The sequence below is a fragment of the Monodelphis domestica genome, chromosome 2, assembly GCF_027887165.1.
Source record: "Monodelphis domestica isolate mMonDom1 chromosome 2, mMonDom1.pri, whole genome shotgun sequence".
NCBI classification, from domain to species: Eukaryota; Metazoa; Chordata; class Mammalia; order Didelphimorphia; family Didelphidae; genus Monodelphis; species Monodelphis domestica.
Genome location: NC_077228.1, coordinates 320,717,961 through 320,733,225, shown reverse-complemented (window position 1 = coordinate 320,733,225; position 15,265 = coordinate 320,717,961). Strand labels below are relative to the sequence as shown.

Below are 15,265 nucleotides of genomic sequence, written 5' to 3'. Positions count from 1 at the left end.
TTTCCTCATGAGTGAAACTGGAATAAATGTAAGGTTGTTATGAGGACCAAAACCATTAAGTGCATATTAAATCAGATCTTCTGATACTGAAAATGATACTACTTACACTTTGACCCTCAAATGGTTATTGTGAGAAAAAAATGCTTTGTAAACTTAAAAGTGTCATTAAAATGAGAATTTACATCCTCAACACTCCACTAAGGTACAGTGATACAAAGAGTTCAATTTTCCCATACTTTCTCATATTGTATAATTTTACCACCTGAATCTCATGCAATCTCATGTATATTTCATGTAATATGTAAGAATGTAACATATTATTTTCATCTGGCACAGGTAGGAACCCAAATGGTATTTCTTAATTCATTTTATAAGGGAATTGTTACGATAAAGGGGATGGGGAATAAATATTTATTAAAGACCTCTTATGTGACAGGCACAATGCTAAACACTTCACAAATATTATATAATTTGATCCTCAGAACAACCCTGTGAGAAAGGTGTTTTTATAATATGCATTCTGTAGTTGAGGATACTAAGTAATTTGCTCAAAGAACAAACAGCTAGCAAGTACCTGGGGTGGGATTTGAACTTGGATTTTTCTAACTCAGGTCTAATGTTCTATGTGTCACTAACTACAGAGAAAAATGTAGGAAGAAGGAAATGGGTATAAAAAAATCTCAGTTTTTCACTTAGGGATTATAGCAAACCTAGGAATTTTAATAGTCTTATCTGAATACTTACGAATAATCTGTGTCTGTGAAGTGAAGATCTAAAGACAACAGGAAATTCATTTCATCAAGGGATTCTTCAATCTTAAGAAAAATGAATGACTCGTAAGGTCTACTTTGAATATGTATAGAAAACACAAATGATGACTGAATGTTTTAAAATATTTTTTATTTGTATGGATGCTTACCTTTTTTTCATCCAATAGCATTTTAACTTTGAAGATCATAACATCATTTATAACAATTTCTTCATTTTTGTAAAGAATTTGAAATATTTTACTACAAACTACATTGTCATGAACAGAAGCTGGAAAGGCTAGATCCAGACCTGAAAAGAATAACATATAAGACTAACATGTGAATAGCAGAACAAAATAAAAATAATTAAATGCACTGTACATTTAAATTCTATAGACTTATTGTATTAATCCAGGTTCATTGTAATTTTTTAAATATTAAGACAACTTAAAGAGTTCATTATTTTTCCTGATTAAGAATAGAACACATATGGGGGCAGTTAGGTAGCACAGTGGATTGAGAGCCAAGCCTAGAGATGGGAAGTCCTATGTTCAAATCTGACCTCGGATACTTCCTAGCTGTGTGACCCTGGGCAAGTCACTTAACCCTCACTGCCTAGCCCTTACAACTCTTCTGTCCTGGAACCAATGCATAATATTGATTCTAAGGCAGAAGGTTAAGGGTTTAAAAAAAAAGTACAGAACACATAAATGCACTCTAAGAACAAGCAGCAGTGTGAGGAAGTGAATGGAACACTGGACTTGATGTCCAAATATCAATTTGGATACTGGACCTCTCAGAACATCAATTTCCTCATCTATAAAATAGATTTTAATTATTCACACAAAGTCAATAAGTCACATGCACCTACTAAATGTCAGGCACTATATTAAATATTAGGGTTACAAAAATGGAAAAATATTTTTTACCCTCGAGAAATCTATATTCTAATGGGTGGAAGAAAATTTCAGAGGAGAAAACTAGGTCAACTAGGAGATACTGCCAACAGAAAGAGGGATTTGAAATGATCTTTGAAAGAAGCCAGGGAAACAAAGAGGCAAAGGAGAGGGGTAGAGTATTCCATGCAAAGAAATAGCATGAGAAAGGTAGATTGAGGAAAGAAGGTGCAACAGTTTAGAGGAATTGCAGGTAGGCCAGATGGCTGGATCACAGAGTATACAAGGATAATAAAGTATAAGAAGATCAGAAAGGTAGGAAGAAGCTAGGTTATGAAGAGTTTTAAATGCTGCTGCTGCTGCTACCTCTCTACTCCACATTCCTCCACGGCAGCTAGAAGATAAAGAATAAGAAAGGGAGAGAATTAAGATGAAAAAAGTTTCATCTTAACATAGGCACTATGGGTTAACTGGAGATGGGGAATAGGAAGCCTAGAGTGAAGACCCTTCTAATTTTAAGATTCCATGATGCTGGGATTTGAGGGCTAAAATGGCTGTACGTAGATGCAAGGAACTTCCTCTCCTTTCCAACTATGATATTAAGTGCCTCAAAAGGACAAAGATGAAAATCAGATGAGTAAAGTAGAGGGGCTCATCCATAGTGCTTAGTCTTGAAGGTAGGCAGGGTTTGGGCTGTTCCACACTATAAAGGAGTAAAATTACTCCTATCAAAGCATGAGCTGAATGCTCCTCCCCCATTACACCTACAGCTCCAGAGTTGGACCAAGAGCACCATAGTCAGAGTGAGCATGGGGCAATTGCTAGATTCTTAGGGGGCTGGCTGAGGACACCACAGACTTACCCCCAAGAGCAGTGAGATTTGGGACCCCAGGAGGCTGAGGAACTCAGAGATTGGGCATAGAGATAAAGTATAGAGGGGCTGTGTACAGCAGATGCAGCAGAGACTAAAAAATAGCCTCATGTAAAAACCTCTCTGTAGCTCAATACACAGAGAGCTTGCCCTCCTTAGACTTCTGTCTAAGAAGGGAAGAAAGAACTAGCACAGAAATGGTCACCAACACCCAGGAATTACAATCTGCAACAACCAAAAAAACAAACAAAAAAAAGAAAAGAACCTTGACCCTCAATGATTTCTATGGAGAAAAAAACCAAGAATACAGAGGAGACAGCAGAAAATGACAAATAAGCAAACACACCCAAAACTTAAAAAAATAAACAACGGAAATTGTTCACAAGGTCTTGAGGAGCTTATATTTGATATTATGAACCAAATTAAAAAGGTAGAAGAAACTTGGCAAGAAAAGTGGGAAATAGTTCAAAAAGAAAATAATTTAAAAGATGGAATATTTCACTTGGAAAAAGAAGCCTAGAAATCAAATGAAATGATAAGCAAACTGAAGACTAGAAATGACCCCCTGGAAGCCATGAAAAGAAGGATAGACCAAACTGAAAAGGAAAATCAAAAGATTAATGCTGAAGACCAGTCTTTAACAACTAGAATTGGGCAAGTAGAAACCAATGATCTCACAAGACAGCAAAAATTAATAAAGTAAAGTCAAAAGAATGACAAATTAGAAGGAAACACGAAATATCTCACTGAGACCAGCAGAAACAATTTGAGAATCATAGACCTACCCGAAAACCTGGAAATGAAAAGGAACCTCGAGATCATACCACAATAAATTACCCAAGAAAACTGCCCTAACATTCTTCAACAAGAGGGTAAAATAGACATTGAAAGAGTCCATAGATCACCCTCTACATTAAATCCTCAAAAGACAACCCCCAGGAATGTAATTGCCAAATTTAAGAGCTTCCAAGCTAAGGAGAAAATATTGCAAGAAGCCAGAAAGAGACAATTCAGATATCAAGGAGTACCAATCAGGATTACACAGGATCTGGCAGCCTCCACACTAAAGGACTGCAAGGCTTGGAGTATGATATTCAGAAAGGCAAGAGAAATGGGTCTACAACCAAGGATTACCAACTCAATAAAACTTGACTATGTACTTCCAGGGGAAATCATGATATCTGACAAAGCCAAATTAAAAATAGATCTGATTAAAATAGATAGGGAAAGTAATTACATCCTGATAAAAGGCAGTATAGACAATGAAGAAATAGCAGTACTCAACATATATGCACTAAATGGTATAGTATCCAACTTTTTAAAGGAGAAACTCCTAGAGCTCAAGGAGGAAATAAGATAGTAAAGCTATACTAGAGGGAGACCTGAACCTTCCTCTATCACATCTAGATAAGTCAAACCAAAACATAAATAAGAGGTAACAGATGTGAATGAAATCTTAGAAAAATGAGTTAATAGATATATGTAGAAAAATGAATAAGACAAAAGGGAATACACCTTTTCAGCAGCACATGGTACATTCACAAGGATTGAACATGTTCTAGGGCATAAAAGCATGGCAAACAAATACAAAAGAGCAGAAATAATAAATGCAATCTTTTCAGATGATAATGCAATAAAAATAATAATTAGTAAGGGTACATCGAGAGGCAAATAAAAAGTTAATTGGAAATTAGATAATATGATTCTCCAAAATTGGTTGGTTAAAGAATAAATCGTAGAAACAATAATTTCACTAAAGAGAATTGCAATGAAGACATCATATCAAAATTTATGGGATCCAGTAAAAGCAGTATTCAGGGGGAAATTTATATCCCTGAGTGCATATATTAATGAATCAGGAGGGAAGAGATCAATGAATTGGGCATGCAAATTAAAAAACTCTAAACAAAAAAAAATTTTAATCCCCAGATGAAAACTAAATTAGAGATTCTAAAAATTAAAAGAGAAATTAATAAAATTGAAATGAAATAACTATTGAATTAATAAATAATACTAGAAGCTGGTACTTTGAAAAACAAATAAAATACTGGTTCATTTAAGGAAAAAAAGGAAAGAATAAAACCAAATTAACATTATCAAAGATGAAAAAGGGAGACCTCACCTCTAATGAAGAGGAAATTAAGATAATTATTAAAAAGTATTTTGCTCAATAATATGGAAATAAATATGGCAATCTAGGTGATATGGATGACTATTTACAAAAATGTAAATTGCCTAGGTTAACAGAAGAAGAAATAGAATACTTACTTAAATAATCCTATATCAGAAAAAACACTGAATAAGCCATCAAAGAACTTCCTAAGAAAAATCCCCATGGCCTGAAGGATCCACAAGTGAATTCTATCAAACATTTAAAGAACAACTAATCCTAATACCATACGAAGTTATTTGACAAAATAAGCAAAGGAGTTCTACAAAATTTCTTTTATGAAACAAATATGGTACTGATTCCAAAGCCAGGCAGATCAAAAACAGAGAAAGAAAACTACAGATCATTCCCCTTAATGAACATCGATGCAAGTCTTAAATGGAGTACTAGCAAAAAAGACTCCAGCAAGTGATCATGAGGATTATTCACTATGATCAGGTGGGATTTATACCAGGAATGCAAGGATGGTTTAATATTAGGAAAATCATCCACATAATTGAACATATCAACAACCAAACCAACAGAAATCACATGATTATCTCAGTAGATGCAGAAAAAGCCTTTGACAAAATACAACACTCATTCCTATTGAAAACATTAGAAAGTATAAGAATAGAAGGGCCTTTCCTAAAAATAATAAATAGCATATATCTAAACCCATCAGCAAACATCATATGCAATGGGGATAAATTAGAAGCCTTTCCAATAAGATCAGGAGTGAAATTATGCCCATTTTCACCTCTATTATTTAACAATATACTAGAATCACTAACAGTAGCAGAGAAGGAAAAAGAAATTGAAGGTATTAAAATAGGCAACTAGGAGACTAAACTATCACTCTTTGCAGATGATATGATTATCTACTTAAAGAATCCTAAAGAAGCAACTAAAAAGCTAGTTGAAATAATCAACAACTTTAGCAAAGTTGCAGGATACAAAATAAACCTACATAAATCATTAGCATTTCTATATATTTCCAACATATCTCAGTAAGAAGAGTTAGAAAGAGAAATCCCATTTAAAATCATCCTACATAATATCAAATATTTAGGAATCTATTTGTCAAGACAAACACAGGAATTATGAACACAACTACAAAACACACTCCACCCAATTAAAACTAGATCTAAATAATTGGAAATACATTACTTGCTCATGGGTAGGATGAGCTAATATAATAAAAATGACAATCCTATTCAAATTCATTTACTTATTCAGTGCCATATCTATCAAACTACCAAGAAACTTCTTTACTGAATTAGAAAAATCATAACAAAGTTCATTTGGAAGAACAAAAGATCAAGAATATCAAGGGAAATAATGAAAAAAATGTGAAGGATGTGGGCCTATGTGAATCTTAAAACTGCTCAAAATGTACCTTAGAAGATTTGGTTAAGCAAATTCCCCTATTGTAACAATGTGAGAACTTTAAAAATTACTCCTCCCTGATCAGACAGTGCCTTAGGGGAAGATAAAGTTGTAAACTCTTGATGTAACAATGAAAAGTCCCTAACTCATACTTATAGTAAAGCTAGAACCTTAAGCTAGGTCTATTTTTAGATCTAATACAAAAGGGTACTAAGTACCTATAAAGGTTAAATTAATCACTAAAAGGTCAAGCAACTTACAAAGGGCAAGCTTAGCAAAGAGATGTGAAATACTCAGAAGATATAATCTAATCAGAGGTGATGACAAAAAGAAGATGTGAACTAAGAATGGTCAGTCCAGGGGAAAACGTCTACTGTGATTGGTAGATGTGAAAATTTAGGGGAGGTGACACAAGAGAAAATTTCTTTAAAAGGAAGGAGAGTTCGAAACTGAGGGAGTTGGAGTTTGGACTAGTTGGAGTTCTAGTTGGACTAGTTGGACTCAGTTTGGAGTTCTCTGTGGAGGTGGGAGATTGAGTTTGGAGTTAGTTGGAGGAGCTGGGTCTCTGAACTCAGTTCAGGAGTTGAGGATTTTGGTGAAGGACTGGAGTTTTGCTTTAGGATGATCTTGTGGTGAGTGATTAAAACTGACTAGTCTCTCTTAAGGCTCCAAATGGCCTAGGCCCTTCATGCTATTTTCTCTTACTCTCTACTCTCTCTCCCTTCCCTTACTTCCTTCATTTGTATTAATTAAAATCTCCATAAAACCGAGCTGACTTGGGTATTTTCATATTTGGGATTTTTTCCCATGGCAAACACTTATTTTTTATTTAAATCAAGACACTAAAAATTATCTTTTACAGTTTTGGCAATTCACAGTCTTGAAACCCACATTTTCGCAGTTACACCTAGCAGTACCAGATCTTAAACTGTACAATAAAGGAGTGGTCATCAGAATAATATAGTACTAGCTAAGAGACATAAGGGAGGATCAGTGCAACAGACTTGGGGTAAATGACTCAGCAATCTAGTGTTTGATAAACCCAAAGATCTCAGCTTTTGGGACAAGAATGACTTAAATATAAAGAAGGAAACTATAAGTAAATTAGGTGAACATGGACTAGTTTACTTGTCAGATCTATTGGAAAGGAAAGACTTTAAGATCAAGCAAGAGATAGAGAATATTACAAAATGTAAAATAAATAATTTTGATTACATTAAATTAGAAAAGTTTTTGTACAAACAAAACCAATACAACCAAAATTAGAAGTGAAGCAACAAATTGGGAAAATATCTTTATAACAAAAATTTCTGAGAAAAGCTCAAATTTATAAGGATCTAAATCAATTATACAAAAAATATCAAGCCATTCCCCAAATGATAAATGGACAAGGGACATGAGTAGGCGATTTTCAGATAAAGAAATCAAAACTATCAAGAAGCACATGAAAAGTGTTCTAAATCTTTTATAATCAGAGAAATGCAAATCAACATAACTCTGAGATACCACCTCACACCTAGCAGATCGGTTAATACAACAGTAAAGGAAAGCAATAAATATTGGAGGGAACATCAATCAAAAAATTAATTAATTATATATGTTATATTAATTATATTACATTTAATTAATTAATTAAAAATAAATTTAATTAAATAAATTAAAGTTGGGACATTAATGCACTGCTGGTTGAGTTGTGAATTGATCCAACCACTCTGGAAGACAATTTGGAACTATGTCCAAAGGACTTTAAAGACTGTCTGCATTTTGATCCATACTACTTCTGGGTTTATAGCCTAAAGAGATAATAAGGCAAAAGAATTGTACATAAATATTTATAGCCACACTCTTTGTGGTGGCAAAAAATTGGAAAATGAGGGGATGCCCTTCGATTTAGGAATAGTTGAACAAATTGTGGTATCTGTTGGTGATGAAATACTATTATGCTATTCCTTTTAAGGAATAATGAATTGGAGGAATTCCATGTGAACTGGAACGACCTCTAGGAATTGATGCAGAGTGAAAGGAGTAGAACCAGGAGAATATACAGAGACAGATACACCGTAGCACAATAGAATATAATAGACTTCTGTACTAGCAGCAAAGCGATGATCCTGGACAATTCTGAGGGACTTATGAGAAAGAACTGTGGGAGTAGAAATACAGAAGAAAAACAACTGCTTGATCAAATGGTTCTATGGGGATATGATTCAGAATGTAGACTCTAAACGATCACCCTGGGTATTGCAAATAATAATATGGAAATAGGTCTTGATCAATGATACATGTAAAACCAATTGGAATTCCTCCTTGGCTATGGGAGAGGGTTAGGAGGAGGGGAAGGAAAGAACATGATTAATGTAACTATGGGAAAATAGTCTAAATTTATTAATTAAACAAAAACTTAAAAAATAAAAAGTGATCATCATTCTAATTAAAAAAGAGTCAGTTGTGTCTGACTCTTCCTGACTCATTTTAGGACATTTTTTTTTAAGGATCTTAGCTTTCTTTTTTTAATTGTCATGGAAATCATACTTCCATATTGGTCACTGTTGTAAGAGCACACTCACACATAACCAAACCCCCAAATAAGACCATAAATACACTGATGTGAAATATGACTCCAACAGTTCTTTCTCTGGAGATGGATAGCATTCCCTGTCATAAGTCTTTCAGGATTGTCCCAGATCGTTGCATTGCTGAGAGTAGTCAAGTTTTCATAGATAATTATCATACAATATTGTTTTTATTGTGTACAGTGTTCTTCCAGTTCTGCTTATTTCTCTCTGCATCAGTTTCCAATGATCTTTCCAGTTTTTTCTGAAATCATCTTATCATTTCTTACAGCACAATAGTATTTCATCACTAACATGTATAACAATTTATTCAGCCATTCCTCAACAGAGGGACATCCCCTCAATTTCCAATTATTTGCCACTACAAAGAGAGCAGCTATAAATATTTTTGTACAGGAAAGTTCTTTTCCCTTCTTTTATTATATTTTGGGGTTACAGACCCAGTAGTGGCATTATTGTATCAAAGGATATACACAGTTTTATAGCCCTTTGGATATAGTTCCAAATTGCCTTCAGAATGGTTGGATCAGTTCACAACTCCACTGACAATACATTAGTGTCATTTGGGATTTTCTTGACAAAGACACAGAAATGGTTTGCCCTTCCCTTATCCAACTCATTTAGGTCAACAAGGTTAAGTGATTTGCCCAAGATCAGACAGCTAGTAAGTGTCTGAGACCGCATTTGAACTCAGTTCTTCCTGACTCTAGGCCTGGCACTCTATCTACTGTGCCATCTAGTTGCCAAGAGATTTATTAGATAGGTGCATTAGTCACCTCAGTCATAGCACTGATGCAACTATAAACAATTTACAGGCTAATTTTTGTAGCTTTTAAAAATGTGACTGTCTTTGATCAATATTAATATTTAAATTAACAAAAAGTAGATGCATTAAAATACTATATGCAACAAATAACTAGTCAAATTCAGTTCATTATGTCTAGCACCTAGGATGTCAATCAAGAATCCATCAGGAAAGGGGGAAGCTATGTGGCTCAGTGGATTGAGTCAGGTCTGGAGATGGACGGTCCCAGGTTTAAATCAGGCCTCAGACCCTTCCTCACTTTGTGACCCTGTGCAAATCACTTAACCCCTATTGCCTAAACCTTAATTCTGTTTTGGAACAATATATAGTATTGATTCTAAGATGGAAAGTAAGGTTTAAAAACAAACAAACCAAAAACAATCCAGGATGAAGCATTATTAAATGCCAACTATGGGCTTGGGAACAATGATATAAAAGGGAAAAAAAAATCTCTGCTTTCAAGGAGCTTAATGTTTATTGGGAGAGACATATACCAGTATAGGAGAGACACACAGAATAAGTTCAAAACAAATATTTGGCAATAAAATACAAAATATTTAGTGAGAGGGGATTAGATGTTAGGGAGGTATTTATTCTCTGAAAGGGGTATGAAGAAGAAATATATCCCAGGGAATAAATGAAAATTATACAGAATAATATAGAATATAGAAAAATGCTGATGTGAAAAGCATAAGATACATAGGCTATCCATCTGATAATAGGTCTGCACAATAGGCAGTGTTCATCCACTTGTTTTTTCCTTTTAGATGGTTAATCCAAACAATCTAGAGTTGTTATGGACCTCCTTTATTAGATACTGCAATGTTTTTGAGGTTAATGAAACCAGAACAATGTCACCAACAAACAGGAATACAGAGTACTTCACCAATCACAGGAAAACATTCTTCATCTTGTACTCTTCTACATGACAATGGCAAACACCTTTGCCAAATATTCATATCTTTTTTTGCCTTGTCTTATATTAATGATCAAAAAGTTATGATGATGATATCTGTTGATGTAGCTTTCAAGAACTCTCACCACAACTGTAATGCCCAGGAAAAAAACACACTGTAAGGGAGATTTTAATGTGGCATTTTGCTTTACCCAATCAAAAGCTTTAAGCAATCTACAAACAATAAGGGTAATGAAATCTTGTATTTTCTACACTTTAGTCAACTGTATGATGTTGAATACTGTGGAAAGGAAAACTGAAGTAAGTTTTTAACTTTCTGCCACTCAGGTGGAACAAATAGCAGTTGGAATGTTAGAGAGAAGATATTGACAAGAATGACAGTTGGTGGAGGGAGGGGAACTTGTAGAGGGACAGTTGGTCTCCTGGGACTCCCCTCTTTCCTGGCCCTTGGACTGGAAGGAGCACTCTCTCCCTATATCTGGATATTCCTGGATCTTTCCCAACTGTGTGCTCTACCTGGATTCTTGTGATCATGTCATCAAACAAAAGGATTTGAGCTGAGCAGTTTGAACTGTAAGGCCAATCTTTAGGGGCATCAGCCCGAAGAGACAGGCCCAACCAACTCTGAAAGTCAGAACCTTTTCTTCCTCTTGCTGTATATTGCTAAAGACTTTGAACTTAAGAAAGCTAGCATAGATATAGCATAGACAAAAATAAAAGAAACCCTCCACCAGCCTGCGAGGCTTGGCCTCAGCTCAAAAGCTGAGAGACTCAAATCCCATCTGGGGAAAAGTATAGGGAAATCTTTATTCCCTCTACCCTGATATCTCCCAATCCAAACTTGTTATTAATTCATCTTTATTTTAATAAACCACAGTCAGATAAGAGGACTATCATTTCAGGGGTACAAAGAAGAAGCAGAACTCAAGGACAGTCATTCAACCATGGATGGTCCTTATTGGACCCCTGCGGGCAACCTTGGTCTGGGGGAAGGCTTGTTTCTCAGGAGAGTCTGTGCTTACCTGCCATGGGGTATCTTCAACATCAATCAATAGAGAAGACATTCCCTCAGGCTATCATAGGTGGCCCATTTCTCAGGAACCCCAATTTTCAAAGATATCCTCTCAGCATGGGGTATCTCCTTTTACCTCACCAGCAGCCATATTCCTTCTCTCCCTTCAACTCCTCCATTCCCTGTTACAAACCCTTCCTTATTCCCTGTATTTCTTCAATCCTCTACAATGCCTTTAATTATTACAAATATGTGTGGTCTATTATATCATTGTTAAAAGCCTGATTATTTCCTATTGTAATGAGTTATTTATTATTTAGCCGAGGTAAGAATAGAATGTAGTCAGATGTAGGTTGTATCAAGTAAGTTGAGATTTCTGGAGGGTACTTTAAGATCTCTATGGAATGTTTAGGAGGTCAGAGGGGCAGAATTCCAAGAAATGCCCAAGGTAAGGCTGTTGGGATTATAACAGACACATTTTGGGGTTTGAAGCTCAAGAGTGGTTGGTTGGTATTTTCCTCTTGGATATTCTTGGAGGATTTTGGATATAGCTGGTTAGGACTAATATCTGGTGGTTGAAAATTACTGAAGAAGATTCAGAGTGGGACTGACTGCTTCTCTGACTATTCAGCAGGGAGCAGGAAAGGGCAACTCAAGTCTTTGAGTCTGCAGTGACTGTTTTCTTGTCACAGCTGGAGGTTTGGAGACTGAGACAGATAAATCTTAACTTAAACTTTGAAGACATAATATAAGGAATTTTATAATTAGTGTGGTGTATACAGATAGGAAATATATTTTAGATAGATTAAGGAGCTTAGAGTAGGCCTGGTTTCAGGCAGAAGGTGCTCCTCTCGGGGTTTTAGTTTTGGGGTTTGGGATCCATTTAGAGTTTATTAGATTTAGGGAAATATAAAAATAATTTAAGAATATATTTCATATTTTTCTTTTCATCATTTCCTTTCCCTTTATTCTTATAGTTTCAAATAAATAGGGTTTAAAAAAATATATCAGTCTCCAGTTGACTTTTTTATCAATTGCAAGTCCAGCCATTACTCCAACAGTTGACAACCAGATATCTGTAACCTGATAACCTACCAATACAACCCAATATCAACCAATACAAAATCAGTACTTAGGGTGATATTCCCTATTAAAACTGGTGAACCTAATAGGATAACAATCTTTTATTTTAAAACCAACTGCTTATTTTAAAAAGGGGAGAAAATAGTGTTTTTGATTTTTTTTCCCCTTCAACCACAGAGGGCACTGAGGATCTGTCTTCTCCCAACTGTCACAAGACAATCTAACTGTGAGAGACAGGGTCTGCATCTAGGAATAGAAATGACAACTATGTGGTTCAACATTAATTATCAGAACATGGGAAAACAGTTTTTTACTAAAACTTTTCCTAGCTATATACATGGTATATCATTTTCAGAGCCAAGATTTAGTTTGCTCTGCCCAAGTTTCCTAGATTTATTACAGTGGATCCGATTAGGTGGTTGTGGGATAGTAGTGATATTTCTAATTAGGATGTGTATTTTACATCCTAAATATGATTTCAATGCAAAAGATGAGACAATTTAAAGACAAGGAAAGGGATATGAAAATTAATTACTTAAGAAGAGATTATAATGAGCTATGGCCACATGATTGAGCAACTGAAAAATGTCACTAAGCTGGAACAGGAGACAGCAGAATTAGAAAATGCTGTGGGAGGTTTCTTTCCCCTGCATGAGGATCCAGTAATCACACAAGAACAGCAATTGATCAATGTCAGTTAGAGTTTATTAGATTTAGGGAAATATATAGATAATATAAGAATATATATTTAATGTTTTCCTTTTTATTCTTTATTTCCTTTCCCTTTATTCTTATAGTTTCAAATAAATAGTTTTTTAAAAATATATCAGTCTCTAGTTGACTTTTATCAACTGCAAGTCCAGCCATTACTCCAACAGCCAACAACCAGATATCTTTAACCTGATAACCTACCAATACAACTCAATATCAACCAATACAAAATCAATACTAGGGCGATATTACCCAATACTAATAACCCTAAACAAGGATGCCATTAATTCATTTATGGATTAAGTAGATTTATATACATCAGAAAGATTACTAGTTATTGAAGTTTTCTTACTGGAATTTTTATTCATTTTTTTGGTTTGCCATCATCTTTTTGATAATTAAGTTCACTTAGTAATATATTACATTTATTTAGTGTTATGTAGTCAAGCACACATACATACTTGAAAACCTAACTCTAAAAACTCATGTAACCAATTTCTTTTCTTAATTTCTTCTTTCTCTTAAAAAAATAAAAGTCTAAAATTTCCTTTTGTGGTTGATGGCACAGTAAGATCTACATTAAAATCTGTTAAAGAACACATGCCTGCTATAGTTTCCATCTGTGAATAATACAGCAGGGTAGAGTAAATCTAAAATTCACAATCGGTACATAGCTTCATTAATTAAGGGCAAATGCATTGACTTTACATGTTTTATTGCAATACCTTTTATTCCACTCCCATATTCCTATGCTTTCTTTAATCAATCAACAACCATTTAAGTGTCTTATAAGTGCTAGGAACTATGTAAACTGAAAATATAACAAAGAAACAATCAACAGTCACAAGGAGTTTACATTCTAGTTGGGGAAGACAAGTACATACACAAATTAAAGTATATAAAATAATAAATAAAAGGTTGTTTGGGAGATAAGTCAATAGCAGTTGAGAGGATTTGGAAAGGCTTCATGCAGAGAGATGGCTTGAAAGCCATGTCTTATAAAAAGAGGGAGACTCTTTAAGGTTGAGGTAAGGAGAGAGTGCATTCCATCCATGGCAGCTAGCAAGTGCAGAGACTCAGTAATGGGAGATAAAAAGGAATGTAGTGAATGAAGAACAAAGAGGAAACCAATTTGACTGAATGACACAATACAGAAGAGACAAAAAATGTTCAGCAAGGCTAGAAAAATAGTTTGGGGCCAGGTTGCATAAGGCTTTAAAAGACAAGTGGAGTAGTTTATATTTTATCTGAGAGGCTATACAAAACCACTGAGTTTGAATAGGAAGTAATATGTCCAGATTAGTGATTAAGAAATTTTACTTTGCTAACTGCATGCAGGATGGAGTGGAGTAGTAAGGAACTTGAGGTAAGATTTAGGAGACTGCTGATATTATATAACAAAGAGGTTATAGTGATAGTTGTAAGAATGAAGAAAAGGAATCAGATACAAAAAATTCTGTGGTATTAGGAATTAACATATATGGCAACTGACATATGATGCCACTATTTATAAGGTTCAAAGTTAAAAGTGACTTTAAAAGTCACTTAATTAAACTTTCCAACTTCATAGAAGAGTAAAGACTTGACCGAGGTCTCAAGAGTTTTACTAAGTGGCAAGCTGGAACTATAACCCTGATCTTCTGACTAGAGACAATATTCTCTCCACTGTACCCATACATACAGTAGATGATTAAGAATTTCCACTACAACTTTGTCAAACAAGTGGTTATCCAGCCTATTCACAAAAATTTACATCATGAATAGACCTGTTATAACTATTTAGGAGGCAGCTCATTTCACTACCAGGCAGTTTTGATTGTCAGGAAGATTTTTCTTATATAAAGACAAAAATCACTCCAATATTACACTAGGAAATTTACTATAGCTGCAATGCAATTTATTTCCAATGACCTCTACCTAAATAATTCCTCAAGTTTGATCTTTTACCTTGCTTAATGAAGCATCGTATCTAGCAAACACTTTCATTCAAATGAAAGTGTAATGAATAATGAATAGTGTAAAAATAAATTTGGCAAGTTGTAAAAATAAAATATTTAGATGGAAAAACTATCCAATATAGGTTCAAAACTTTTCAAAAGTGTGTAACTCGC

The 15,265-nt window shown here is 34.6% G+C and overlaps 1 protein-coding gene across 12 annotated transcripts in view; it reads right to left on the bottom strand.

The window, feature by feature from the left end:
• FAM135A (family with sequence similarity 135 member A) overlaps nt 1–15,265 on the bottom strand; it is a 115,946-nt gene that overhangs the window by 65,238 nt on the left and 35,443 nt on the right. For all 12 annotated transcript variants that reach the window (XM_007484171.3, XM_056818449.1, XM_056818447.1 and 9 more), the window contains 2 exons: nt 920–1,059; nt 745–815 (listed from right to left, as the gene is read on the bottom strand). In XM_007484171.3, the coding sequence (XP_007484233.2) occupies nt 745–815; nt 920–1,059 (211 nt within the window). The remainder of the gene's footprint in view (nt 1–744; nt 816–919; nt 1,060–15,265) is intronic.